The sequence below is a fragment of the Squalius cephalus genome (assembly GCF_949319135.1).
Source record: "Squalius cephalus genome assembly, chromosome: 10".
In the NCBI taxonomy this organism is placed as follows: Eukaryota; Metazoa; Chordata; class Actinopteri; order Cypriniformes; family Leuciscidae; genus Squalius; species Squalius cephalus.
Genome location: NC_137131.1, coordinates 41,517,858 through 41,532,935, shown reverse-complemented (window position 1 = coordinate 41,532,935; position 15,078 = coordinate 41,517,858). Strand labels below are relative to the sequence as shown.

The 15,078-nt window shown below is 37.9% G+C and overlaps 1 protein-coding gene across 12 annotated transcripts in view; it reads left to right on the top strand.

Annotated features, from left to right (window-relative positions):
- Window positions 1-15,078, top strand: part of ptprfa (protein tyrosine phosphatase receptor type Fa) — a 231,949-nt gene that overhangs the window by 178,494 nt on the left and 38,377 nt on the right. For all 12 annotated transcript variants that reach the window (XM_079882944.1, XM_079882943.1, XM_079882942.1 and 9 more), the window contains 4 exons: window positions 8,181-8,298; window positions 9,310-9,891; window positions 13,116-13,213; window positions 13,313-13,569. In XM_079882944.1, coding sequence (XP_079739070.1) covers window positions 8,181-8,298; window positions 9,310-9,891; window positions 13,116-13,213; window positions 13,313-13,569 — 1,055 coding nt within the window. The remainder of the gene's footprint in view (window positions 1-8,180; window positions 8,299-9,309; window positions 9,892-13,115; window positions 13,214-13,312; window positions 13,570-15,078) is intronic.

The following is a 15,078-nucleotide window of genomic DNA, read 5'->3' as shown; positions in this document are numbered from 1 at the left end:
GATCTTGTAATGATGCATCTAGTCCATCTAACCAAATACAAGAAACCAATTCTTTGTATGTGTGCTGAGTGTGAGTCTCGTAGTGTGCATTTGGCATTAGGCTAAGCAAACCGGCTCCCTGATATCCAACTGTGATGAAATATGAGCGAGAGAGCGGTGGCATCAGGTCATGCTAATGGAAGCTTTTATCAGCTCAAAATGAAGGGTGAGACTTAAACAGAAAATGACCCTCAATGTGTGCTGACTGATATAACAATTTAACAGCACAAATAGTTGGCATGGCGTCATATTCATCATTTTCCTCATATTTGCCCAAGCCTGAAAAGCAGTCGTGTAGTGTCTTGTGTGAGGAATGTCGGATACGACATTACTCAATTCTCTCGGCTCTTATTGGGAAGAGGCATCAGTGTCAAAGCCAAATTACTACTCATCTTCATCACAAGAGAGAGAGAAAACCACTCCAGAGAAACTCCAGACCTGTGGCAGCTGAAGGCACTTTCCAATGGATATTATACACTTTGGTGTCTCATGACATTTTCTTTTGTATTATCTAACATGTTATTACCCGAGAGTAGTAGATTGTTTTAAAGCCCTCTGGATGCATAATTCTCTCTAGTACAAAAAAAAAACACATTTATAGCATTCCTCTAAATTGTCACACACACAAGAAGTGACATTATTTGGACTCTTTCTACAACATGGCTGGAAGACAAGTAAATCATTTTTAAATCATCGGTTTTACATTTTTTGGGGGATTTTTGCATTCATTAGTCTGAACCATTCAAACCTGTTAACCATGTTATTGTAAGATTTTTTAAAATGGTTTCTAATATAGACATTTTATTTCTATTCTATTTATAAACGTATGTTGATTACAGTATTCTTTTCAGTTTATGTTTGATTTAGGCTAAATTTGCAACAGCGTTGTTAACCAAACCTGTTACAAATCATTTTAGGCAATCGAAACATAGCTAAAATAAAATATAAATATTAGATCTGAAAGTTATATATACAGTGTGTGTGTGTGTGTGTGTGTGTGTGCGTGTGCGTTTATTTATTTAACCTGAAAAATGTGTAAACGTGAAGTGTAACTGCATGGAATATGAATTTATATAAAAACAAAAGACAGTAGGACTTTGCCTCCTGGTTTCAGAACACCACTTCTTCAAGGGTTTATAGAGACTCAGAAAGGACCTAAAATCACCAGTTCTCATAGACAATAAAGGATGTCCAGAATAAAATAATGAAATAGTCCAAATCCATCTCTGAGACTATAAACTGCAGTGCAGTCCTGAGACTTACTTTTGTGTTTGATGGAGTGAGCAGTTCGTCCCGTCCCCGTTGAATTGTCTTGCTTTAGCTTTCTCATCTCTCTGTCTGTCTCTCTCTGTGTTTATATTCACTGTTTTATGATTAAAGCATTTTCGAAGGGTCTGCAGGCGGCGTGTATTTTATTTGCTGTTAGTCAGCAAGGTTATGGAGCGGAATATAAATCCCTCCATCAGCGGTGAGATGGCAGCGCTTCATGTGCATCTGGGAGAAGACAAAGCGTTCACTGAATATGCAGCTGCCATATTAAGAGGAGAAATCACCCTGCTGCCCTCAAACGTGTGTAGAAACTGAGGCTTTGACTGGCAGACGGCTCTGTGTGTGTGTGTGTGTGTGTGTGTGTGTGTGTGTGTGTGTGTGTGTGTGTGTGTGTGTGTGTGTGTGTGTGTGTGTGTGTGTGTGTGTGTGTGTGTGTGTGTGAGGTGAGAGGAATAAGGGGGAAAATGTAATCCCTGAGTGAGGTGCTGAATAAGCAGATATCCTCTAACCTCTGAAGGTGAAACTTAATCTCTACTTACTGACAGAGGGGCTAAATCATCAGGTACTGCGTGTGTGTGTGTGTGTGTGTGTGTGTGTGTGTGTGTGTGTGTGTGTGTGTGTGTGTGTGTGTGTGTGTGTGTGTTACAATCTATACAACCATTTACCCTCTTCAGTACCCAATTTCTCTCTCACACACACACAGTCCTTTACATGGTACAATAATGGCTTTGCATGGTAATGTAATGCAATGTAAATGCAAACTGCATCACCATGCGAAACCATTAAAATTTTATTTTATTTTATTTTTTTATATGTACGAAAGAAATATCTTATGCTCACAAAGGCTCAATTTATTTGATCAATAATATAGTAAGTAATATTTTGAAATATATATTGTACATTTATATATATTGTAAACTGTAATTTATTCCTGTGACCATCAATCAATTTTCATAATCAATTCACAAATCATTGTTTTTTTTTGTTTTTTGTTGGTATTTAACCCTCTGGGGTCTGAGGTGTTTTCTAGGCCCTGGAGATGTTTTGACATCCACTGACATTTGTGCTTATTTCTGTTACTTATAACATATTCATAGCTAAAGTCTGATTACACTGTATTCAGCACAAACTCTGCTACAATAATATGTGAGCAGCATGCATGTAAAAGTTTGTAGTTTTGAAATAAGGCCATTAATCCGATACTGAATATTTGTTCACAAGACTTTTGAAAACTAGATCATGTAGGTTATAATTTTTACTTCAAAACGATATGAAAAATCATCCTGCTCACTCAGTCACATAAAACAATATTGATTTAAAATTTGTAAGATATGATTTGTGTAAGAAAGCTGAATGCGAGGAGGGCGTGAATCATCATGAATATTGATGTGTTTCACACCTGGGAAGACAAAGACCAGGGAAGATCAGGTGGGACTGTGAGGGAACTAGAACAAAGAATGTGGAGACATTAAAATCTTTTTGATTGTTTGGATTTTATTTACAACACAACATAATCCAAATATACATAACTGAGGACAAAAACGCACATTATTGAGCACACTGATCTAAAGACAATAGTCACACACCTTTGTGCCATTCCTGAAACAGTTCCTGTTCAACACAGCTTTCATATCCAAGTTGTTTGCTTTTTCATTTGACCATATTCATGCTTGCTGATGTTGGTACAGCTCTCTCAGAGAAAAACAGTTTGAAGAGACTTGTGTAAAAGTTTGAGTCAGCAGGACTCATCAGTAGCATCTGGTCCCTGTAAAAAAAAAAAAAAAAAAAACATCTGTGAACATGCTGATATCAGGAGCAACTTAGGGAAAACATCTAATTGTGATTATTAGTAATAATAATAATAATAATAAGTATATATTTTGGGAAAATGCAGACGGCCTATAACTATAAATCATTAGAAAGTATTCATGAGTTATTCATGAGTTGCAAGTATTCATGAGTTACAGTTAATTTTCTGTCGTGTTTCAGAATGGACTTCACTGAGAGAGAGAGAGATGGCAGAACGCGCATCATGTTTGCACAGTGAATTTTGTTTTTATTGTGAGTGTACACAAATAAAAGTAGACACTTAACAGTTTCAAATGATGTATAGCACTTATTTGTATGAGTTATTTGAGTCTCTTTCACACTGATAAGGAAAAAAGCGACCGCCGACCCATGAGGTTTAACAGCTCCCTGTCACTTTAGTATGAACTGAAAGTCTGACCTAGCCTGGCAAGCCAGACCCACATCAAGATGTTAGGTCTGGAAACTAACCATTGGCACGGCTCAATCCGAGGGGCGGGATAAACGGTTGTCTTTCAAATTCCCTCTGCACGCAATAGGATAGCGCTACAACCAACCAGAGCGTTTTCCCACCAGCAGAGCTAGTCGTATCGGCAAAACTCTGAACACATCTTCCTTTTTTAAGAATGACTTAAGTGCCGTTCTTTGTTCTTTTCTCAAAGAAAAGATTAACTCCAAGTCTTCCAGAGTCGCGGCCAAAGCCGGTTCGAAAGACCGCTATTCGCCAGCAGCAGCAGCCATTCTTTGTTTTCAAGTAGCAGGGAACCGTCGCAACTCTGCCGTCATTATGTTAAGCCCGCCCGCCGACTCTATACACGATGTGATTGGCCTGACTAGAGTTTGGTTTTTCCAGCTCGAAAGCCAACGGAGAGTTGCTAGACCACCCTGGCTGCAAAATAAAATTTGCTGCCGCTAGGGTGCGTCTAGATTTCTAGGCTAAACCTGACCACAAACTCAACACACATTTATTATTCTGTTGGCTTGCATTGACACAGAGACTGATGCATTATTAGCTGAATAACAATGAACATTGATTTCAGATTTATCCACCCGTAAACAATGGCTGGTCGATGAACATGTCGATCTGATGACTCTTAGTAAATTGGTGGTTCTTGGCCAGAATAAGCTGCAACAAATCCCACAAAATGACCCGTGTGTGTGTGTGTGTGTGTGTGTCAGTGGGATGCAAAGGACTGTGAGGAACTGCAGTGTGTTCTGAGATGTGGCCATACGGCAGGAATACGCCTCCATCTGCCTCCTGAAATACAGCTTGTGTGGTTCCATTCTTCCATTGGGGAATGGATTAACATCTTTATGAAATTGAAATGAAGAAATGATTTTGTCACTAAAATCTTTGAGATTTATCTTCCCTCGACTCTCTAAAGATAAGAGCCTGTACCCTGAAGATGATGAATTTATACTACACGACTCAAAAGTATTGCTGCTGTCTGTCTAGCGCTCTTATTCGCTTGTCCACAGGGAGCTTTGTTTTTCCATTGAATAAAGTGGTTGATTTTACCTGAAGTTCTCTTCAATGAATAACTCTGGATGAATAACAGCAGGCCTCAGCAGGGTAAATAATTCTGAATGCAAATTATAAAATGCAACTAACCATATAATCATGTAGATACAACAGTTGTACTATGTCTGTCTGTGTATTAGTTGTGAATTTTCAGTGACAGGTTAAAACGTTGCACCAGTAGGTGGCAACAAGTGACTGTCTGTATGAGTGAATCAATTGAATCATTAATTTAACTCTTTTGTTCAAAAAAGCGGATTAATTTAGGAACGAACACGTGACTCTTGTTTATTGAACTGTTGTATAAATGTAATACAACATTTTCACATTTGTGCTGTTTTTCCACATGCTGGGATTCTGCATTCTTGTTTGTGTGATATTGTATAAGTATAAGTTTTTTTTTTTTTTAATAAATAGACATCAACTTTTAAAAGGGAGAAGAATACTTTATATATTATATATTAATACATTGACATCCCATATACTACATTAAATGTACATTAATACGTTTAAATGTTTATATTTTAACAACAAATTGGAGTAGAAACATAATTATATAATCAGAAAGTTGATATAAGTGGCCTGAAATATTTCCAAATGAATTGATATAGAATCTCACTGTGAAATCTTTGTCAATACTCAGCCCTATTAACGATGACGATATTTTTTTATTTTTTATTTATGAGGAAGTGCTTCCAATGATTGGTCTTACTATATGCTGAATAAAAATGCAACACAAAGCAAAACCATTTTACAATATGAATGTTTCACCTTTACCATTTATTACTACAAAACTTTGTGGAAAAAAGTTGATTTGATTATGTCTTGATTTATATCTCTTGATCAATCAATTGAAAATAATCAAACATAAACTAAAACATTTCACAGGCTAGAAATGTCTCTTTGTGTTTTCAACAGAATGAATTAAAAAGAAAAAAAAAGCATGTTCCAGTAATAGCAAACCACTGGTGAATTAATTAAAGTGATTAACCCAAAAATGAAAATTCTACTTAAAAACCCACAAGACTTTCATTCATTTTCGGAACACAAATTAAGATATTTTTAATGAAATCTGAGAGATTTCTGTCCCTTCATTGAAGGTCTTCACCCCAATCTATGACGCTTCAAAATGCCATTAGTTCTTCTGTGACTGAATTTTAATGTAATATATACGTTCGATGACCAATGTTTATGCAGGTGAAACTCGAAAAATTTGAATATCGTGCAAAAGTTTGTGTATTTCAGTAATTCAAATTAAAAGGTGAAACTAATATATTTAGTATATATAACTATATACATATGTATGATCATACTTTTCAGAGGGCTGACATTTCTGTATTTAAAATCCTTTTTTTATTGATTTCATGTAATATTCAAATTTTCTGAGATTTTGAATTTGGGGTTTTCATAAGCTGTAAGCCATAACCATCACATTTTTTGAGTTTCACCTGTATGTTCATCATATAAATCGATCATGTCTCTTCAGAAGGCTAAACCACTTGATCCATATAGATACATTTTACGATCTCTTTATGAACAGTTTAGGGTGAATAGACTTTCAGAGGGACAGATTTCATTAAAAAATATCTTCACATGTGTTCCGATTATTAACAGAAGTCATACAGGTTTGGAACGACATGAGAGCGAGTAAATGACAAGAGATTTTTCATCTTTGGGTGAACTAACCCTTTTAAATGCATTGTTGAGAAGATGTGGGACCCTGCGCTGAGCACATGCTGGCACCCTGCATCCCTCTTACTGTGCCCTACATATTTATAGAGGCTCGTGTTCAACTGTCATGTGCAGCTATGCCCTGTTAAACCTCTCCGTCTGAGTCTGTCTGTGTCTCCCTGTGCAGCCCTTTCCATCCCTCCATCTCTCTGTGTTTCCATTTCTTCTTTATTAATGAGTCGTGACAGTGATATCACTCTAAACAGATAAAGCGGCGTCTCTCTCAATGGTGGTCGGCTCTAGTAAACTCTGTGTTGCCACAGGCAGCCTATCCATCATGCCTTAATGTGAAATGTTGAAGTCTTCCCACTTTTCAGGACCCAATGACTCTCCAAAACACATGCTAGAGATAAGACAGACTACTCAAAACAGGAATATAAAGGAAGAGAGAGGGATCCCTGCCACGCTGCAGCTTTTAACTATAGCATTTAAAAGCTTTGGATGATTCACATGTTCACTAGCTGTGAAGTGATAAAGTCAATGTGAAAATCAACTGTAATTTTCTTCTGTATGGTGATATACTTGCAAGAGAAACTTGATTTTCCCATGAGAGATAATGGGCAGGATGGGATTTTATCCATCTGGATTGTGAAAAGTCTGTGAATTATGTTTACAGTAAGAGAAAGACTTTTGTTGATGGATGAGGATGTTTACTTTTTTCGAGCTGGTCTGTTTACAAGGAGTCATAGTTTCATTATGAACAGCATATGCACATGCAATTGGGAAATTCAGTCAATCTTTAAGCATTTAACAATCTCAAAGTAAATTACGTCTGTATATATGTGAGCTTGAACAGGAGGGTTTTCTGTACTGCAAATATCTACTAAGAATGTCAAATCTTTTACTTGTTCCAATTTTTTTTCTCTCTTTTTTTTCAATGCTAAAGTTTCCCATGAAAATGTATTCAGACTGCAATATGTCACATGTCTATCTTCAATAGGTTTTGCTTCCTGCTGTTCTTCCAGACTCAAGCAGCTTCTCCACACATTCATGGAAACAAAATCCCTGCATCCGTTTTCCCCAGTTTTGGTTGAGATGACAATATTTAGACACTCTGATGGAGTTTTCTGTGCTTGTTTTATCAAATGTTCCAGCTCGAGTCTGTCAGGGGAAACTTGATCTACAAGAGTAGTGCTGGCAAACAGGCAGAACTGGTTGTAAAAACGAATAAAACTAGAATTATGACCTTCCAAAAATGATCTAGATCTTAGGGAATAAAATCAGATTCACATTAGGCACCAACCGCATCACACATTCATCATGCTGTAATAATTTAGGCTTTAAAGGCACTTCCACAGGCTCCTTCAGCGCTGCAGTGAATGAACTCGGAGTAAATATAGAGCAGCCTTTTGTGCTTCAAAAATCTTGCATTGATTCTAAATGATATCAGCTCAAAATATTTGAAACACTTTGCATGCAGAACGAGTGCGGTATGAAGAGCAGGATTTATCCTTGAGGTATAAAGACACAAAGAGAGCAGTTCTGAAAGAATCTTTCAACTTATTGACCGCAAGAAATCAGGATTATATCATCCTTTAAACCCCAGACAAAGTAAAGCTCAAGGAAAAACATGTGACTGATAGGAAACTGAAAAGCACCTTGACCAGGTAGACTCAAAATTGAGACAAAGCTGCATGTCCTGACTGAATGCTTAAAGTTTAATGAAAACCTTGAAATGCACTTCAGCCAATATTAAACAGACATGTCAGAAATTTGACAGCACGCTGAACGATGAAAAAGGACCAACCGCACAATATGTCTCTTCTTGCCATCAATTAACTGTCTCTCTCTCTCTCTCTCTCTCTCGCTCTCTCAGGAGGCCATCATCACTGGCCTGTTGCCTGAAACGACATATTCTGTTACTGTGGCGGCGTATACCACTAAAGGAGACGGAGCACGGAGCAAAGCCAAAGTAGTGACCACGACTGGGGCGGGTGAGCATGTGTTTTATTCCAGTCACAGATTAAGAGTTCATTGAAAGTTTAAGAGTTTAAGTGCATTTAGTATTCTCAGAGGTAAAAAGTTACACCACAAACCTCCAGCCCACGATGACCTCACAGTGACCTCGTCCACTATCACTATAGCTGTATTTTCAGCTTTACACCCATTTCATCACCTGAACAATCTGGCTGAGGGACTGTAGATTATATAGAAGTGGAGATTCATTCGCATCATTCTTTTTCTAGGGTAAGAGAGGATTTATCGATGTGGTCCAGCCTTATAAAATGAATCAGGGTTGACCATACTTTACACCAAAAACGTGTTGCGCAAAATTGGGAAAAGAACGTATATTGATCATCGATCATTTTTATAACTCAAACAAATAACTCAATCTCTTTCCACTTGAGTTTTCATAGGTCATGTTTTCACTGTTAATAATAATATAATATAATATAATATGATGATTTTAATCTTATTTTTTAAATCAAAATATTAAATAAAATAAGAAATGTATTACTATCCTTTTAAAAATTTACTCAAATTAATGAAAAAAAATATATATATACAGTATATATTTTGTTATATGCTAAACCAATGTTAAACCATCAAGCTTTTATTTTGGTGGTCAGCCGGCAATACATGTATCGCTATAACTAACAAAACTAAAAGTAAAACAATAAAAAAAACTAAAACATTTGTATTACTTGAATGACAAAAACGCATAACAAAATTACTAAAACTTCACTCAAATAAAATTGAAACAGAACATATAAAAAAATAAATATTAAAATATTAACAACAACTATAATAGTATATCAGTGATGCTAAAATAACACTGGTTTCGGCATCTCAGAGTGGCTTGATTCACAGTAAATTAAAACCAATCTGAGACGCTAAAACACTGTCATATCGCAATATCTATCAAAATACCATACTGAAATAAAGCTGTGTTTACTCTAGTATTAGCTAATCTGACGGATATCTCGCATCTCTGTCACTGGTAGTTCCAGGCAAGCCCACCATGATCATTAGCACCACCATCGGGAACACAGCTCTGATCCAGTGGCAGCCTCCTAAAGAGATGGTGGGAGAACTGATGGGCTACAGACTGCGCTACAAGCGCGAAGAGGAGGAGAACTACACCACCCGTGACTTCAGACGCAGCGACGACCACTTCACCGTCACCGGCCTGCACAAGGGCGCCACCTACATTTTCAAGCTCTGCGCCAAGAACCGTGCGGGAAACGGAGAGGAGTACAGTAAAGAGATCAGCACCCCGGACGACGTGCCCAGCAGTTACCCACAAAACCTCAGAGTCGTGGGCCTGACCACCACCACCACCAAACTGGCCTGGGACCCCCCGCCTCTGCCCGAGAGGAACGGCAAAATCGTACGCTACGTGGTGGTGTACCGAGACATCAACAGCCATCAGAACCAGACCAACGGTACCGCCGAGACGCAAATGACCATCCAGGGTCTGCAACCGGACACCACATATGACATCAGAGTGAGGGCGTTCACGGGGAAAGGTGGAGGTCCGATTAGCCCCAGCATCCAGAGCAGAACCATGTCTACCTCCATGCCTGGTGAGTTATTTATTTAAAGAGACGTTATCAGTTCTTGAACATCTCGTTCATCCACCAATGTAGATGAAACTGCTCTGAAGTATCTATCGAGGTAACACTACTGAATCACCACTGGTACACCACTACTGAATCTATAGCATCATAACGAAATGAGGGCCAGATGTACTAATGCTTTTGCGCCCACTTAAGGCATATTTGTTTCGCAAAGTATGTATGTACGGGACGCACCAAGATGAAAGCGCAGACTGCCTGTCGCGGGAACTGAAAATGGCAAAATGCCCTTTTTGTGTCATGCATATGCATTCATGGGATGGTCAAGGGGAAAGTGGGAGTGTCACATAAAGAGATGGGAGGGGAATTATGTATTCCGCGTTATGTACAGAAAAAGCCGGTGAAAGCGCGCCTCTATTTTGCACCGAAAATTCTCCGCCTCTTAAAAGCAGGTGTAACTTAAGAAGCGTGTTTCCTGGCCTGTGCCCTGTTAAATGCAACCTTTTCTTTGGTACGGCTTTTGAGGTCCAGCCACCTCTTTTTCACCTCTTCCACCTGTCTGCGGGTCGTTGCATTGATATTGCATTGATTTTTTGTGTGTGATTTCTGTCCAGATGGCATTCTTTTGTGTGGGTGTGTAATTCCGGCCTTGTATGATGTTTAAATTTGCTGTTACCTCATGAACAAGCAGATCAACCTCGTTATCGCTAAATTTTTGTTTTCGCTGTTTTGCCTGACTTGGTGGCTGATCCATGATGGAAAGAGAGGAGGAGGCCCATTCGTTTAAATACGCGCAATTTACGGTATAGTGCAGGGTTTCTCACACTCGGTCCTGGAGGGCCACTGTCCTGCACAGTTTAGCTCCAACCCTGATCAAACACACCTAGCTGTGAGTTTCTAATGATCCTGAAGACATTGATTAGCTTGCTCAGGTGTGTTTGATTAGGGTTGGAGCTAAACTGTGCAGGACAGTGGCCCTCCAGGACCGAGTTTGAGAAACCCTGGTATAGTGGGTGGGGACATGCGCTGATTACCTGATGAACTGCAGGTTTGGTACATAACACGCACACTGCGGTTTCACATCAAGCGCTTTCTGCGTCTTGGCCATGGCTCTAGCTGTGAGTTTGAATTGAATTGTGCAGTCTGAATTGAATGTGATGAGACTTAATGACTCTTATGAGCTTGTTTATTCGATTAATGAATTAATCAAAGAGACTCACCAATCAGAAGTCGCTCCCTCAAAAGTTCTGAAAGAATTGTTAATGGAATCATTAAGGAAAATTGGAATTCAAATCAAAGTCGTATTTACCAGAGAAAACCTTTATTGCTCAGAAACTGCTCTTGCAAAATCTCAGGAGATTAAATGGAAGAATTAGTTGTTTAATTTAAGAATCAACTTTGTCTCAGGTGTTTCTGCCTAATTTCAGTTTGAGAATTTTAAATAGTCGCAGATTGCTGTCAAATTGTTGACATTATTTGATCTTGTGAGATTTAGTTATTTTCGTTTTTGTTAATATTTTGAATTAGATTTTATTTTTATATTTTATTTAAGTTTTAGTCATTTTGTTTTGTTTTTTGTCATTTTTTGTTCTTAATCTTTAAAACAAAAATGAGAAATGTTTGCCTTGGATACTACCTGAAAAAAATAATTACATACATTTTATTTTGTTTTATATTACAGTTAATGTTTATTTTTAATTTTAAGTAATGAAAGTGGTTTTTATGGTTTTAGTTTTAGTGCGTGCTAAAGAGTTTTTTTCTAAGGAGAAAAATCTGAGAAGCAGGAGATTTAAGAAAAAAAAACATCTCCATTTAATCTCATTGCTGTTCGGAAAACCATCTGAGACATTAAAGAGATTTCATCTGTGTTTTTTCTTTGCTAATGGTTTGGTCCAGTGAGATTCCACTGTGGGAGGAGAGACTCAGTGCTGTGTGATAAAAATAGAGCTAGGCATCTGAAAAAATGCCTTGTCGCATGAGTCTGTGGATAGTCGCATCTGTCAGGACAAAATCATGAATTAATACAGACAAGATTTGATTCAGTGCGATCAAATACTGATGGATGATGTCAGTTCCCACCCAAAAACATTTTCCACTCAGTACTCAGTTTCTGTTGAACATGTGTCACGTTATGGAAGTAAAGTGTTTTGTGATTGTCATATTCTGTTCTTTGTTTTGCAAAAAGATCCAGGCAGTCTTCACGTTTCAGCCATTTCTCTGCTCATTGAAAAACTCTCACACACAGCAGATGGTTGGAGACGTATGACTCGTGAATTGCAGTCGCTGCAAAACTTCACATATGGCTCATCTTATGCTAGAAACATTAAAGGGTTACTTCACCCTTATGTCGTTCCCAAACTTGTACGGTTTTCTTTCTTCCATGGAACATATGGACTAACTTTCTGTTATTTTTGGAGCTCAACAACATCCATTTTCATTTCCTTTTTGTGCTTCACAGAATATTGTTATACAGGTTTGCAACCAGGCCTGTCGTGATTACTAATTAATTGTCAGATTGTGTTTATTTGATCTAATCACAATTATTTTGAGATATTAAATAAGGGAAATTTAAGCAGGTAAACAAATGGCAATCAAGGATTAAAGTAATGATCGAAAAACTCTCCAGTTTTATTGTTATTTAACATTTGCGTCATGCCAAACATTCTTGGTTCTTAGAGTTTCACTTTTTATTATATTATATTATATTATATTATATTATATTATATTATATTATATTATATTATATTATATTATATTATATTAAAAACATATGGACCTATTTAGTTGTTTACCAATAAAATAAAAGAAATTTTTTTTTAAGGCTTACATTGTAAGTGACACGAGCATTTAAAAAAAGTCATCGCAAATAATCATCATCACAAAAAATCATGATTATGGCGGGCATATTTGGAACGTCAAGGGTGATGAAATAATGACAGAATATTCGTTTTTGATGAACCATCCCTTTAAATATGTCTGCTGAGATGGCGTCTCTTTCATTTCTCTGCGCTCTGACTCCTCAGCTTCCCTATGGCATAACCCACATGCAGAGAGCAGATAGTCGGCTTTGATTTCTGATGTGTGGTCTGAGATGAAGGCGTTATCAGTCTCAAACTGCATGTTAATCAGTGCAGTGATGCGTTTCCTCTGCCAATCACTGAGCCGGTCTGAAAAGAGATGGGGTGAGGAGTCTATGACATGCAGTAACGCTTTTATTCTCACCTCCTCTACAGAGTTCACTAAAAACTTTGGTGTGAAAGCTGTGATGAAGACCTCTGTCCTGCTCACATGGGAGGTGCCGGAAACCTACAAGTCCCAAGTGCCTTTCAAGGTGCCTTTTCCCTGTCATTCCACAGTTGTGAAGTAGAAAATGCAGAGTAAAATGAGTCTCATTGTGTGATGGAGTTAACTTGTGCTGCCCCTGTGCCAGATCCTGTACAACCAGCAGAGCGTTGAGGTTCAGGGCGACCTGAAGAGAAAGTTGATCACGCGTTTGCAGCCGGACACCGATTACTCCTTCGTGTTGATGAGCCGAGGGAACAGCGCTGGTGGACTACAACAGCAGGTCTCCATACGCACCGCCCCGGACCTGTTCACCAGCAAACCGGCACACCAGAAACAAGACCCAGAGGAGGGCGGCAAACTCACCATCACACTGCCCAAAGTGCACAACAGCGCCCTCGTCAGGTCAGTCAAGTCAAGTCACCTTCACAGAGCTGCCAACTCTCACGCAACTGACACTTTTCACACGCTCTCACGCCACACATCCATTTTCTCACGCACAGAAAAATCGTGAAGCAAAGAGGACACGGAGAACGACAGACTAGACAGAGCAGGTTACTTATGATATAAAAAAATCTCTGCTCTCAGATTCTGTCAATTTTATTACAAAATTCAAACAATAAATACCGTTTTTGCGCTTGTAAATGTAACGTGACAGATCCCTAGCGCACGTGAACCGATCATCTCTACTAGCTCATAGTAAATAAACACGAATGAACAATGTTGAAAGATACAGTACAACTTACCGAAATGTATATTCCTCATACATAATATCAATCAATCAGTGTTTTTCAACCGCGGAAAGGGGTCAATAAAACAACAGGAGAACAATTATGTCACATAACATTTACCTCAGGGAAGCCATTTAATGACCATAATATAGGCTATAGCACGTTAGTTGGCTAGTATTTTGCTAAATATGTGTACTGTATTACATATTTATTATATTTTACTTATATCATTAAATAAAGTTGAAAATATTTCATTTGATTTATTTGAAACCTTAAATAATACTACCAGCTGAGATGGCTCTCTGTATGTTTACAGCATTAGGTGAGTTTTTTTTTTTTTTCTTGAGAAAAATGAACGCCTATCTTGTGTACCTAATATTTATCCAAATGAGTGAATATATTAAATCAAATCACAAGAATTGAATTGAATTGAAATCATGAAATTTGTGTCAAGCAATAAAAGAAAACGTAGCTTACCAGAAATTGTACCAGGTAAACATTGTATCATGTTGTCACTAAATCTAATAAAACTCAGTTTAGTTACTAAAATGTTTTGACAATCACAATACACTTATTGTGATGCAAGATTTTTTTTTTTTACTTCTCCCCAATCGCCAATTCTCACTCCAAGCTAAACTCAAAAGTTGGCAGCTATGCCTTCATTTATATAGCGCTTTTAACAATATAGACTGTTTCAAAGCAGCTTTACAGTGATAAAAGGGAATTAAAGTAACAGAGATTGTTTGGGCTTTACAGCAGCTCTAGGATAAAGTTATTGTCCAGCTAAAGTTAGTTTTGATTGATTCACTTCCGTTGCAAAGATCATTAGTTATTAACTTAGGGGCCGCTAACACAACAGAAAACCCTTAACGCGCTCCGACCCGCTCATCCGCACAACAACAGTGTCTGGTGGCTCCAGAACGCAAGCCTTGAAATAGGTTCAAAGGTGCAAGTCTTGAAAAATGTGTGGGAAAAAAAGTTATCTTTGCGCAAACTTCAAAAACGCAAACCTGTGAAAACGCTGACGGCGTTTAGTCTATATGCGCGATTGAATATATATGTGCGCAGGCGTGTAGTCTTTACAATTTGACCTCAACAAATTACTTGTCAGAAACAGAAACAGTCAGAGAAATGCCCTTATAAAATCATCATTGAATCTTGTGCAGCCATCAATACTTTTCTG